Source organism: Pituophis catenifer, unplaced genomic scaffold (genome assembly GCF_029215685.1).
Source record: "Pituophis catenifer annectens isolate HBS135680 unplaced genomic scaffold, rPitCat1.0.hap2 SCAF_2, whole genome shotgun sequence".
Taxonomy (NCBI): Eukaryota; Metazoa; Chordata; class Lepidosauria; order Squamata; family Colubridae; genus Pituophis; species Pituophis catenifer.
In genome coordinates, this window is record NW_027256882.1 from 275,814,271 (window position 1) to 275,827,736 (window position 13,466).

At 35.3% G+C, this 13,466-nt stretch overlaps 1 protein-coding gene across 1 annotated transcript in view; it reads right to left on the bottom strand.

Moving 5' to 3' along the window:
* Positions 1-279: 279 nt before the first annotated feature.
* Positions 280-13,466, bottom strand: part of NIPBL (NIPBL cohesin loading factor) — a 169,251-nt gene continuing 156,064 nt past the window's right edge. The window contains exons 40-47 of the mRNA XM_070938900.1: positions 10,022-10,212; positions 8,783-8,890; positions 8,033-8,233; positions 6,007-6,153; positions 4,233-4,525; positions 3,833-4,007; positions 2,087-2,272; positions 280-1,566 (exon numbers count right to left, since the gene is read on the bottom strand). Coding sequence (XP_070795001.1) covers positions 1,201-1,566; positions 2,087-2,272; positions 3,833-4,007; positions 4,233-4,525; positions 6,007-6,153; positions 8,033-8,233; positions 8,783-8,890; positions 10,022-10,212 — 1,667 coding nt within the window. The 3' untranslated portion in view covers positions 280-1,200. The remainder of the gene's footprint in view (positions 1,567-2,086; positions 2,273-3,832; positions 4,008-4,232; positions 4,526-6,006; positions 6,154-8,032; positions 8,234-8,782; positions 8,891-10,021; positions 10,213-13,466) is intronic.

Genomic DNA, 13,466 nt, shown 5'->3' on the forward strand with positions numbered 1-13,466 from the left:
GTGCAACTATAAGTTACAAATCCATATTGATTCCTGACATTTGCAGGCCCCAACTGATTCAGTAAGGAAGTACCCCTTGGATCATAAAGTAATAACAACAGAATACAGGCCCACCATCATTCAGGAAGTGCCTTTGCGCATTATGTCCTAGTGTAATGCATTCTGATGTCCTAACGAAATATACATGTTTCTTTACTCAGAACAGAGTGATGTTTTTTTCCCCCGTTTTGAACATTGCCATATGAACAGCATTAGAAAGAAATTGAAGCATACAAGAAATAAACTATAGTTTCTTTTTATATCAAAATGTACTCTTGAAAATGTGTTTGGCACAGTGCTAAATCATATATAGTTAATACTAAATATTGCAGGATACAATAAAACCCTGGAGTTAACTTGTGTTTACACCCTTGTAAGGGATAAAGATACCAATTATTCAGAAATCAGCCTATACAAACTGTATAAACAATATTTATGTCTTGCTTTGAAAACCACTGATATAGTAAATTTTACATAAAAGACTGGAAAATAATATAAATGGATTTAAACAGATCTTTACAATAAGAAATTCAAATGGAAACAGACAAGTAACAAAGAGAAGTAAAAAAATTTATTGCAGTATTCGTTCCACCAGATTTGCTGGGGATCCCTTTTCTTGTATTATTTCAGGGTGACCTAATACATCAAAAATCTACATTTACAAAAACTCCTCCTGCAGGTAGGTCATAGATACTGCATGCTTTTTTCCCCCAACAGAATAAATTATATATCCAGGAAATTCTGCCATTTTACAGCCTGGAAAAACGATGCTTTCCTTGAAACTGGGCTAAGCTAAAGAAAGCCATCCGCTGCTAGGTTAAACTCCAAGAACACTTTATTAAGAACATTAACAGACTAATTTCCAACATTCACTTGTTTATTTTTTTTAAACAGAAAGGTTTTTTTTTCAAGATATAAACATTTTTTTCGTTAAACTATTATACAGTGGGAGTAAAAATGAACTGAGAAGTTTCTGCTGCACAACAGCGAAGGAAGCTCCCACAAAAATGTTTACCAAACATTTCCTTCTGTTTCCTGCATCCCAGGTGTCATTCTTACTCTTCATTAAATTGATTTTTTTTTTGCCAGAAAGTTGGTAATTTCAAGTTTTTTTTTCTGTTCTTTCCTGTAAAATTTGGCTGCATGTGTACAAATGCATTATTAGCTGGAAGTTCCATCCTTGGCGGCATACAGCGATCGTAAAGTCTGAACAACTTTATTAGTCAGCTTATTAGCACTCGTTAGAGCAATTTTTTTGTAAATAATGTCTGACTCTTTGATAGTGTCTACCCAAGGCACCAGTTTGCGGCCATCACGGCGCTTAGCCTCAGTCCAGGAGCCACTGTAGGAGCCTGCCATCCATTGAACACTGAAGCCATTGCTGGTTTTCTGTACTACTCTTGCAATTTGTGGTCGATCTTTGTACTTTGGACAGCAAATAGCGATGACATCCATGACATCAACACTTTCATTCATCTGTGCTGCCAACTCCGTAGAGTCTGAATTTCGTTTTGACCTTCTCAATGACTAAAACATTGGAGGGGAAAAAAGACCAAGTGTTACACAAAAGAACTTGATTGAAATTATTGCTTTTATTGCTTTTAATCCCTTGACGCCGGGAGTTGGGATTTTCCGGCACACATTCCATTGCCGGCAATGAGACGCGACCGCCAGCGCCAAGGGGTTAACATATCCTTGCAAAATCACATATTTTAATTTGTACCCGTCTCTTTAAACTCTTATTGAATATATAAAATTATATATACAAATGAATCGTAAAGCTACATAAAAACTTGGCAACAATAAAAAGGTTACACACAATACATTCCAAAGGAAATTTTTTATACTAGATATAATCTCTATGTTTTTATTGTTTTTGTTAAAACTTTCTACAAAAAGTTGTATAAACGGTTAAGAATTTCTATCTACAATTTTTATATGCATTACATTACTCAATGTACATTTTATTATAGACTGACATTTATAAGCACATAAAATCATTTTACGTAATACGCTGCGAAATACGTTGACTCCTCCTCCGCCTCACCCCTGAAGTGCCTCCTCCTCTATCCTCCCCATCACTCTCATCCTCCTCTGTCTCAGCTGCATTGTTCCTAGGGCTGCCACCTCCGAGCAGCGAGGTAATAGCTTTGTTGCGAGCATTTGTGCTTGCTGACACTTCCCCGTCTTCTTCCTCTTCGTCAGGATCCAAATGTTCCATAAGAAGTTTGAACTAAAAAATGAATGTGGGAGGGGAGGGAGAGAAACTCTTTTAAAATATGCTACATAAAGTCCCTTTCGTCAAAATTTTAAAGCAGAAGTGATCTATTACAAAATTTTGTTTTCTTCCTCAAACTAATTAGAAGACAAAAAAATATCTTAGGTCTTTCCATTGTTGGCAGCTCCAACCAAGCCACCAAATAGTTGGAGCATCTCACCCCTTCCTCTCAACCCATTGGTAGACAATCTGCAGTTCAAAAATTATGCATAATCTATGCAGGAAAACTTTCAGATCAGGGAACAAAAGAAAATAATTGGCTCTAATTACGGAAGGTATGTGACATATGGACACGGTGAAGGAGAATTCCAGAACATAAAATTTGCCTTTTTTAAAAACAGTTATGCATCAAGCACTATGATTTGTCCCTGCAACACTTGGTTCTCACTGGTCTCCCCCCAGACACAAAAAAATGAGCTGATCCAAGAAAATGTTTGTTAAATTATAATCAGGGACACCTAGATGTATGTCAATCTGCATACATTAAGTGATGTTACAACTTCCTTGTTGAAACCTCTGCTGGAAAACAGACATGCCCAGAATCTAGAGGGAAAAACAAGATCCTAGGGAACAAGATAATAGTGCAGGAACCAGTAAGTCTGCTTTGTATATTCCTAATTTTTATGTTTCTGATGGGGTAAGATTTTAGTTGGCTTATCCCTGGACAACAGATATTGCATAATATGAAAAGTGAAATGGCTAATTTATTATGTGTCATGAAACTTTAAACTAAAGAAAATGTGAACTAAATCATTCTGTCATCTATGCTTCTAGAAATGGATTCTTACACATATTTTTATTTAAAATACTGTAATTTCATTCATTAACATAGATTTTAATGTTTTCATATACTATACCACTGAGTTGTATGATTAAAGCAGTTCAAATATATAAACAAACTGCCAAGATATGCTGCTTCTGATCCATGAGAGGTTATATAGCCATGAAGATTACCTTCATCATCATCTATTTTAATTACTTAAAACTATTTTATCTAATGGCACAGAACTGTACAGTAGACTAGCAATAACAGACTACAATAAGTGCTATTGCTATTCATAGACTTATATACCACTTCACAATGTTTTACAGCCCTCTCTAAATGGTTTACAGAATCAGTCTATTGTCCCCAACAATTTGGGTCCAACCTTGGAAGGATGGAAGGCTGAGTCAACCTTGAGCGGGTGAGGATTGAACTCCTGGAGGGAGTAGGGAGTTAGTCCTGCAGTACCGCATTCTAAGCAATGCACCGTCATGGCTCCTGTACTACAATTACAAATAGTCCCTGGCTTACAACCATTACTTAGTGACTCTTTGAAATTACAACAGCACCGAGAAAAGTGACTATGGCCGTTTTTTACCCAAAGATTGCAGCATCCCCTGGTCATGTGATCAAAATCCGGGCACTTGACAACTGTGCCAGTTGTATTTATGACATTTGCATTGTTCCAGGGTCATGTGATCACCATTTGTAGCCAGTAGTAAATAGTGAAGTTTTAAATAGTGAAAACTTACATCTAAGTATTGTTTCACTATATTCCTCTTCACATCTTCTGTGAGCCTGGAATTAGCCATATCACTTCGAAGGAAGTCCAGCGTTTGTTTTGGATGGAAGTGAATTCCTGCTTTTCTGTTTATCGCTTTATCATAAACTTTTGCCGATTCAGAAGGTGAATATTTCTGAATTTTACTAATAAAACAAAATAAATGTTGTAAGAAAAATCCCAGTGTACTTTAAAGGAAACAATAACAACAGATATTCTGAATCAGTCAAACTTTTTTAACATTATAAAAGCAAATGTTAACTTACATATTTAAGTATTATTGATTCAACTTCCCAAGAGTTCAATGCCAAATACAATCTCACCGATTTTTAAAACAGAGGTAATATAAGCAAAACTAAAATGGGCCTTACGTATCAGAAAATCCACATAGGTTCTTCAAATGCTGTTTCAACATCAAAAGCAACAATATGCCCTGGGAGACATTTGCAAATTCAATCAAAGGAGCTGAATTGTCTGGCAAACACTTCATAACTGCATTTATATCATTTTCTTCATCGGTGTCTGAATCAGAATTTACACGTTTCCGTAATTTCCGGGATTTGTGAATTTCCTCCTCGCTTTCACTGTCACTTTCACTATTGCTCTCACTTTCACTTTCTTCATCAGAGGAAGGCTTTTTTTCTTTTTTATATTTTACCATAGACTGAAAGAAAGAGAGACATGTGCTTTAGACTACTAACAATACAATAACTTCTCTGTAATTTCAGTCATTTTAACACATTTCTCACGTTTGAAATACACGTTTATTATGAGAAATGTGATGACATTTTGTGCAACAGTACATCAAAACTGAAATATACATGAGCACTCAGTGATTTTATTTTCAATTTGGAATATAACTGACATGGTCCACCAAGGAGACTGCTTAACTTCGTTACCGGCAGTCCTTTGCAGCATTTAGCATGCCTCTTCACTGAATACAGCTATCTTTTTATATCTAAGATCTATAAGAAAAATAACTATTAAAATCCTCATGAATCCTCTGCAGGTATTATTAAATAAATTCTGAAAAATAAATGAAAGCTCTGAGTAAAACATCTGGCAGACTATTTCACTCATCACACAAAGCTTCTTCACTTTTTGCTTTGCACATTGATTGTAAATTTTATATCAAGCAAACTACACGTATGAGGAAGTTGAGCTCTTGTGGATTCCATGAGAAAAATCCATATTGCTGGCTCTTGTCTACATACTATATGGGTCTCACTACATGGAAGTAATCATCATTCTTATGTGTGTGTGTGCGTGCGCGACACTTCAGAGCTTATTAGCCCCAATCCTGTTAGCATATATGTAAGTTTTGAAGACCTAACTGTTCCCTAAGTGTTGGGGCCAGGATGTCAGATGAGCTCACTCTAAGAGGTATAGTCTTTATTGGGGCGTCTTGATTATATTTTGTTGTTGATATAGGATTTTCGTTCACTTTTTGTCAGTGTTATTATTGCTATTTGCTGCCCAGAGTCATATTTTTTGTGAGTTGGGAGTCATAAAAATCCATAAATAAATAGTTTTGGTGTGTTAACATTAAATATTCCTATTGAAAAGTAATCAATTAATGTAAAACATTCTATGTATTTCAGAAAGGGACTCAAATAAGGGTCTGGGTTTTTTTTTTCTTTTTACAGTCCTGTCGTCTCTTAATTTGGGATAGAGTTGGAGTGACTGAATGAATGGAGCTGAGCATTTAGTGACCAGATGACCTTCCTGACACCAGATGAAGGGTCTGAATTAACATTTTAAAAAATGTAGTTTATGAATAAAAGACTGCCTCTATTAAATTTATAAACTTAAAAATTATAACTTTCTGAGAACTTAAGATTGAAAGGCTGCATTAAATTATTTTTTAGAGTTTAAATTTATACAAAGATATCTTCCTCCTTTCATCTTCTACATTACAGTTTTTGGTCAAATTTCACAGACAAAATTAAAATTATTCTAGGACTCTGTAGGCAGTAGATATACTATTTTGATCAATGCAGGTGCAGTGTCTTAGTTTGGACCACTTGGGAAATATCTGTCCAAGGTTCTACCTTCCAATCTTTTAGTACAGATTGAATTATTAAAGATACATGTGTAAGAAATAACTTATCAAAAATAAAGATTTTAAAAGAGAATTTCACTGACCTCTTTAAATGACTGTAGAAGGTTGCTACCAGAAACTGATAATGTAATATCTATATGGTGCATTATAAAAAGTGGCTCTTCCTGGGTCTGATAAGGAAAACAGGCCAGATTGTCGGCTATATACAAAAGCATATTCACCTCTGTTTTCTGTTAAAATAAAAAGATATATAGATATGTATATAAAAGACATAACTATTCAAATCCACATTTTATGTACAGTGGCTAGATTTATCTAACACTTTAAGTAATTGGGACTACTGCCAGGAAGGAATTCTCTGTTCTATTAATACCCTTCCAGATAGTGTATCAATGGCACAGCAAGCATTGGAGGAGACTTCTTTAGACCCAGAGATCAACATATAATTCTGAAATAGGTAGTTTTCATTTAGTGACTGCAATTAGTTCCAGCTAGATAGTTTCTATTAAGAGAGAGGGGGGAAGGACCCCCTATGAAGATCATTGGTGGCTGCTATCTCATTGTTATCTCCTTAAAGTAAAGCAGACAAAAAGCACAACCAGGGGCACTACCACAATCTTTATTGTAAAGTTACATTAAATAGAATATTACAAAACTGGAAGAAGTTTTCCCCCTCCTCTCTTTTAAGTCTTCAGAAAAGAGTTCCTTCTGAAACAATTTCCAGGTTTTTCCTCCCTCCATTTGTGGACAAGTCGCATTCAGTCAGATAATCTCACACAGTGTCCTGAGCCTGACCTAATTTTTCTTCCTGCCCACTCCCCAAAGCAGAAAAGAAGCAATCACTTCTTCAGCTGCTTTTCTCCACAACACTACAGCTTCCCTAAAAAGTGATATCACGTTAACAAGTTAACAAGCTCAGACCTGTGACCTTAATTAGTTGATGAGAATCCTCCCCAAATATTGTCTGAAACTGAGCAGGCATTGATTAAGGTCTGCTGATTAGCTTGATCTGAAGACTTTTGTTATCTTAAAATTGCACTGGTTGGAAAATGAATTTATTATCATTTATTACCATCTTATTTGTAAACTATTATTATCTAAGGCAGTTGCTAAACAAGGACTACCTGCAATTCCTAAGCAAGGGAAGAAATAAATAAAAAATGCAGGAGCACAGAACCTCCTGAGCAACTGTTCTATTAATCTTACACAAATTATGATTAAATTCATTGAAAATGGTACATACTGCTGGAACATATTGCTAAACCCTGCTTGGGATTTGCAAGCTGTTTTTATATAGGTAGTTCTCGTCTTACAAACACAGCTAGAATTGAATTGTGTTGCAGTCATACATCGAGTCATCTTGTGATAGGGTTAGGGTTGGTAGAATGTCTTTGATGACTGTTTTTACCATGGTTGTAAGTTGAGTCATATGTTGTAAGTCCAGCTTAACCAATAGCTTTTTTTTCCCTGGTTTTCATTTTTTTGCCAGAAACCAGCAAAAAATATCATAAATTGTGATCATGTGACCATGGGATGCTACAACTGGTCATAAATGTGAGCTGGTTGCTAAATGCCCAAATTACGATTATGTGACCATAAGGCAAGTTCAAGTTCAAATTTAGGCCACTACTGCTTTTTCTGAGGCCATTGTTAATTTGAATTGTTATTAAATGAATGGGTTATAAGTTGAGGACTGCTTTTGTACAGTTATAATGTAAGTAAAAATGACCAGGCTTAAATTATCCTAATATAATTTGGAGCTATTACGCAAAGACCTTGTTCTCCAAAGAGGCATCTCATGCTGTAATAGGTGGAATGAAAGAGAAAAAGGACAAGCAGCAGTGAGGTGGATGCATTTAGTTACTATGGCAATGAATGCAGTATTGGAAGGCCTGAAGGACCAGGTTAGGGACTGGTTGTCATGGAGAAAATCTATCTATATGGTTGCTACCAATTCGATAGCATTTAATCACAATAAATTTCAAGACCAGATTAATAAATGCACCCATGCAGTTAAATATACAAATCCAATGGTGAAGCTCTAAGCAAAAGAAAAAGCAAGCAGGACACCAAGCAGGACATTCTAGACAAGCCCTGTGTAAGACTTACAGCTGTGTCATCAAAGAGGTTGAGCAAAGAAATAAGAAAGGCTCGCCGGTGTTGTCGATTCCCTCGGATCATGGAGTAAAGATGGGAGCACAAAGCGCTGCTGGATTCATCCTGTCTAAAGCCCCTCACAGGATCTTTTCGGCAAGTATTGATTGCCTGCTGTACTTGGTAAGACATCTTCATACCAGCCACTGCTTTCATCTGAAATTGAACAAAATGTATAATGCCTACATATTTCTTACTGCAATCTGAATGAAGTTATTGCCAAACAACTTCCATGCCATATCCTAAATGACTCCCTACTCCGCAGCCCTTCAGATTCTATATCCTCCTCTCCCCAAATTTCATTTTGATTCTTGCTGTTCCTATTCCAACTGTTTGTAACTATTTAACAAGAATAGACAAAGTCTGGTTTAAATACGCCTTTCTTTTACAAGGGAGTATATAAATTCCTTGCTTCTAAAAACATAATCTCTCTCATGTCATAGCTTTTGTTTTTAAGAAGAAACATGTCAAAATTCCACATGCAAACTTTAGTAAAAGCCCACGTAGAATGGCATGTGCTCAAATATGGAAACCTATTTTCTATTTCATTTTTTCCAGCTGCAGAAACTGAATTACCATATACTTTTCATTGTGAAAATAACCTACTGATAATGTTATGCTTCTTCTGATTGTGTCTATTTTTGTATAAATGGAAAAAGACAGAAATGATACTTAATTCATTAAGATAAATGGAGGCCAACATACATGAATAAACCCAGCATATTTTTTGTCTATTTCCACCAGTTGTTGGTCTGCTTTGTTCCTCATAGAAGGCTCTGGATCTGTGCCCATTGCTATTAAATATGGTACACACTGCAAAAAAGATAAAAACATGATTGAAAGAATTCCATGTTTCTGCTTGTGAAGAAAACAGAGTATAAAGTATAAATATTATCTCTCTGGCATATAAATTGCACAATCACATTCTTCTCCCATCTACCATCCTTACTAAGAGGATGAGAAAGAGCAGTTTTCTCCTGTGGATAGCAGATTATTCTATAATTTATATGTCAAATGATCCCCAGCCTATCATTTCAGAAAATAGGGAAAGACCATAAAGAATATGGTCAATGAGGTTTCTAAAATATTCCCAGCCATAAACCAAATGAAAGGCCACCCATAATCAAAATATTGTGCAATCCCATCTATTAAGACTCATCATTATTTATCAACCAGGTTACTGTGATTTGGTGAACACACTGATTAAAAAGTCTTGGCTTAGCTTTATGTGTGAACTATGCCCATAAGATAAGGTTAGAAAGAAAGAATCCAGTACTATTTTACATTGCTTGTGCCTTTTGCTGTTCTCTCTATATCGCTGCTGCCTTTTTTCTATTTACTATATTATTAGACTCCTTGGAAATGTTTATTATACTGAAAAGCAGGAAAAAATAAATTGATAACTACAGATATTGGGCATGGAACCATATTACCTACAAGCCAATCTTCTCCAAACAGAGTCTGCCGGTCTTGGGTAATCAGCCCAGGAAATGATTCTAGAAGTCTGGAATCAGAAGGTGCTTTTTTTCTGTCGTAGCCTGGTAACTCTAAAATAATCCCTAAAGTCTATATTTCACATTAAGAATTCATGGGACATATAAATATTCTCCTATCTGATGAGATTTTGGGATCCTGAGGGGCTCATTACATTATGCTTTTAAAACATGTTTGTTTTAAATTGATTGTTTGACATATTAATAAGAATTGTCTGGAGTTTGTGAAATCAGATTAGATACATTACAAACAAACCAAATGAACTATGTAGGTAAAATAAATACTTAAATAAATTTTTGCTGAGCATCCAGAAAAATATCCACATCTTAAGTATAAAAATATAGTGATTTCTGTACTTTCTTACTCATTAGTAAGCTCTAATGAACTGTATGTATATTGCTCCCAGTCAATATTTTGCAGAATTGTGAACTTAAATATACAATTATATACCTGAACTGGATGGATAAGACCCTGGTTTAACGTGAGTGCAATAACATTGAGCGCAAAATGACGAACACTGGACTGTGTGTGAAAGAATGCTTCTAGGACTTGTTTGAGATATAGCTGCATGATGGAGCTGCTCATCCCTGAGGAAATATCACCCATTTCTTTCAGATCTTCTTGCTTTGCTACCTTTTTCCCTACAAAAATAGAAAAGAAAGGAGAAGTCTTATCATAATATCCATTATTTATATATTTTGTACATGTTGAGTAGGGAATGACTAGCACATATGTGCGAGGGGAACCTTTACCTTTACATGTTGAGTGTGTATTTTGCATTTCTGTTATTGCTTACAATAGAAATTGGAGTGCCACCTAATTGAAGCCCACTTTGTGAAATAAGATGGGGTCACCCACATTAACATACCATTCTCCATTAACTGATAAACTACTTGAAGAGCTACCTTAAGTCATCAATCTAAAGACATGAAGAAAAATGCAGAAGGGCTGTACCGTTTCAGATCACAGATTGAATAGGCTGGATTATTTAAGGCTGTAGATAAAGATAAATAGTTTTAATTTGCCTATTAAAAAAGCTCGCACATACCCTAAAAACCTTCTTCTAAGGGAAAGGATGTGCTCACTTCCCAACATCTGTCACAGCAATAAGAAGCAAGAAAAAAGGTATCAGGTGTGAGATGTATCCGGGGAAGAAGGGTAGACTGTATAATTACAGAGAAAACTGCCTGAAGAAGCATAGTTACATGTTAAGCAAACAGGTCTTGTAGTGTCCTTAGATATAAGTGCATACAATTAAGATAAATACAGCAGAAAAAAAGAGGGAAAATAGGTGATGTACTAAACATAGAAGCGAATACTCTGATATGCATCCAAAAAGTGAAAAGAATTCTGGGAGGACAGTATCTTGATTCAAATAAAGAAAATAATGGCTTTCCATAAATATAGTATCTGATTGAAAAGACGCTCCATTAGGTCAAATCAATATAACAGAACAAACAAGGAGTGAAATAAATATGAGAAGACCACCAAAAGCTTATTTGGGTGTTAGAAATATAATACAACCTTGGTGAAATGTTCCAATTGTTTTAACATCCAGTCAAAAGAATAAAAATGCTGATTGCTAGCAGAATTATCAAAGCAGTTCCCTTTGATTGATAAGCAATTGGTTTTCTATGCAATGTCGATGTGTTTCAAAATTTCCAGCAAAAGAGTCAAAAGTGTCATATTTGCCAATCCTAAGAATCTGAATATCAAAATAATGTTATTTGATCAAGGTGCCAAGACTTTGCTTCAGTGACAGAAAATACAGTTCTGCTCAAGTTGAACAACTTGAACCAAGGTTCATATGGCCACCACCCATTATTAGGATGCAGTCTGCATTGTCCCGGTGAAGTTTGACCTTAACAAGGAATAAAGAATAAAGAATTGTAGGGAAACATAAAGAAGAACCTCTGATCATTCATGCTGTGAAACACATCTGCCTGATTCTGTCCAGCTATTTAATGGAAATGATTGATGACTAGCACTGATGATACCTAGTTAGGATAATGAAATGTCTGCAAGAAAACAAGAAAGCTCAAAGAGCATCAAGGACCCTTCATTTCAACCCTGAGCTACAAATATTCACATTTAATGATTGATGGTATCAGGATGCATCATATATTTTGCAATGCAGTACTAGTGCTTTAGCTTACCATTTTATCTAAGCACAGATATTCTATTTGTCATAGTAGTAGAAGAGAAAATGAACTCTCTCTCTATAAAAAACCAGAACTAGGGATATTGCCAGTCAGCATGTTGTTATATCAATTGTGATTGGAGCCCTCAGGGTGATACCTAAAGGACATCCTCACTATCTGGAAATATTGAATTTATCAGATCTGCACTGATTTTATAAAAAAACAAACAAACATCCAGCTTGGTACTGCCTATATTTTTAGATGCTACCTTAATAATTCTTAGGTCGTTGATTAGGACTTGAATTATTAAATTTCCATCAGTGTTAAACTGTGAATCTAACTATAGATTATCCACCATTAATAATAGTAATAGAATATGCTGCAAGAAGATTGCACAGACTTACAAACAATAGCATGACAAAGCAGAAACAATTGTGCACTAGAATTAAGAAGAAAATGGGGATAATTGAGGTGGCAATGCCAGGGGATGGTAGAATAGAAGATAAATAATTGGAGAAGACTACAAAGTATCATGAACTGAAAATCAAAATTGGAAGATTATGGCAAAAACTGGCCATGGTTGTTCTAGTGGCTATAGGCACACTAGGTGCCACAGTAGTAAAATCTTGGATGGCAATTTTAAAAAATTGTGCATTGACAAAATTACCATCAATCAATTGCAAAAGGCCTTCTCTACCTGTTGAGACTACCTTCTCAAAAATCTTACCTAAAAAGAAGTTGGAGCTCGCACTAGTCAAATATCTCCAAATGTTTTTTAAGAACCAAAAATATCCAAGAGGATTTGTCTGTGTATATCATTAAAAATAAAAATCAAGATTACAGATGACGCAGGTATAACCTGCATCAGATACCAGGCGCCACAACTATCATCAAATACAAGTAGTTATAACATGTATCTGAACGTAGATAGTGAAGCAATAAGAATCCCCCCCCGCCCGGTTTTCAGAAAGTCATTTTCTGAACCTCTAGAATAAGTATACAGATGAACTGTAAAATAGCAACTAACACGGTCATAATTTGAAAACAGTGAACAGAAAACAGTGATCAATCTAAAATTTTGCCTTCAGAAATAAATCTAAGGAATCAACTAAAATGAGCAAAGCAAGTGATAAAGAGTATGAATTGCAAGCCCTAGCCCTCTGGTTGCATGCAAAGCCTTAGTTAGTTCAAGAAATAATAATCACAGTCAAAACTGAGGTCTTTGGTATACTTCTGAGTTCAACATAAATACCAGTTCTGATAAAAATAAATATCATATTTCAATGTTTAACTCTTCTGTAGTTCTTTCAGTTTAATAACTGAAGGCCAGTTAAATTTAATTAGTTTAGTTTCATTTAGGATTCTATGGCAAAGAGTTTAGGGAAGAGCCACTCAGAGTCATCTTGTAAGGAAGATGGGTGGCATAAAATTAGATGGATGGATGGATGGATGGATGCTTGGAAAGAGATGATCTAATGGTTTGCAGGAACTGCCAGATATGTTTAATTTCAAAACCAAAATTGGAAACAGAACCTAGAATTCTAAACAGCACAGAACTGTTATTCTAAAATGGACAGGTATGTGACTGATAAGGAGGTACAAGATTTTCTACTCATGCATTAGAATCAATCAACATAATGATGAACTTTGTTTAGATCAGATCTATCCAATTTGTGGTCCATGAGCTGCATGCTGCTCTGAACAGCTGGTAATGTGGTCCCATATTATTTTGAGATTTATATACATTAACTATG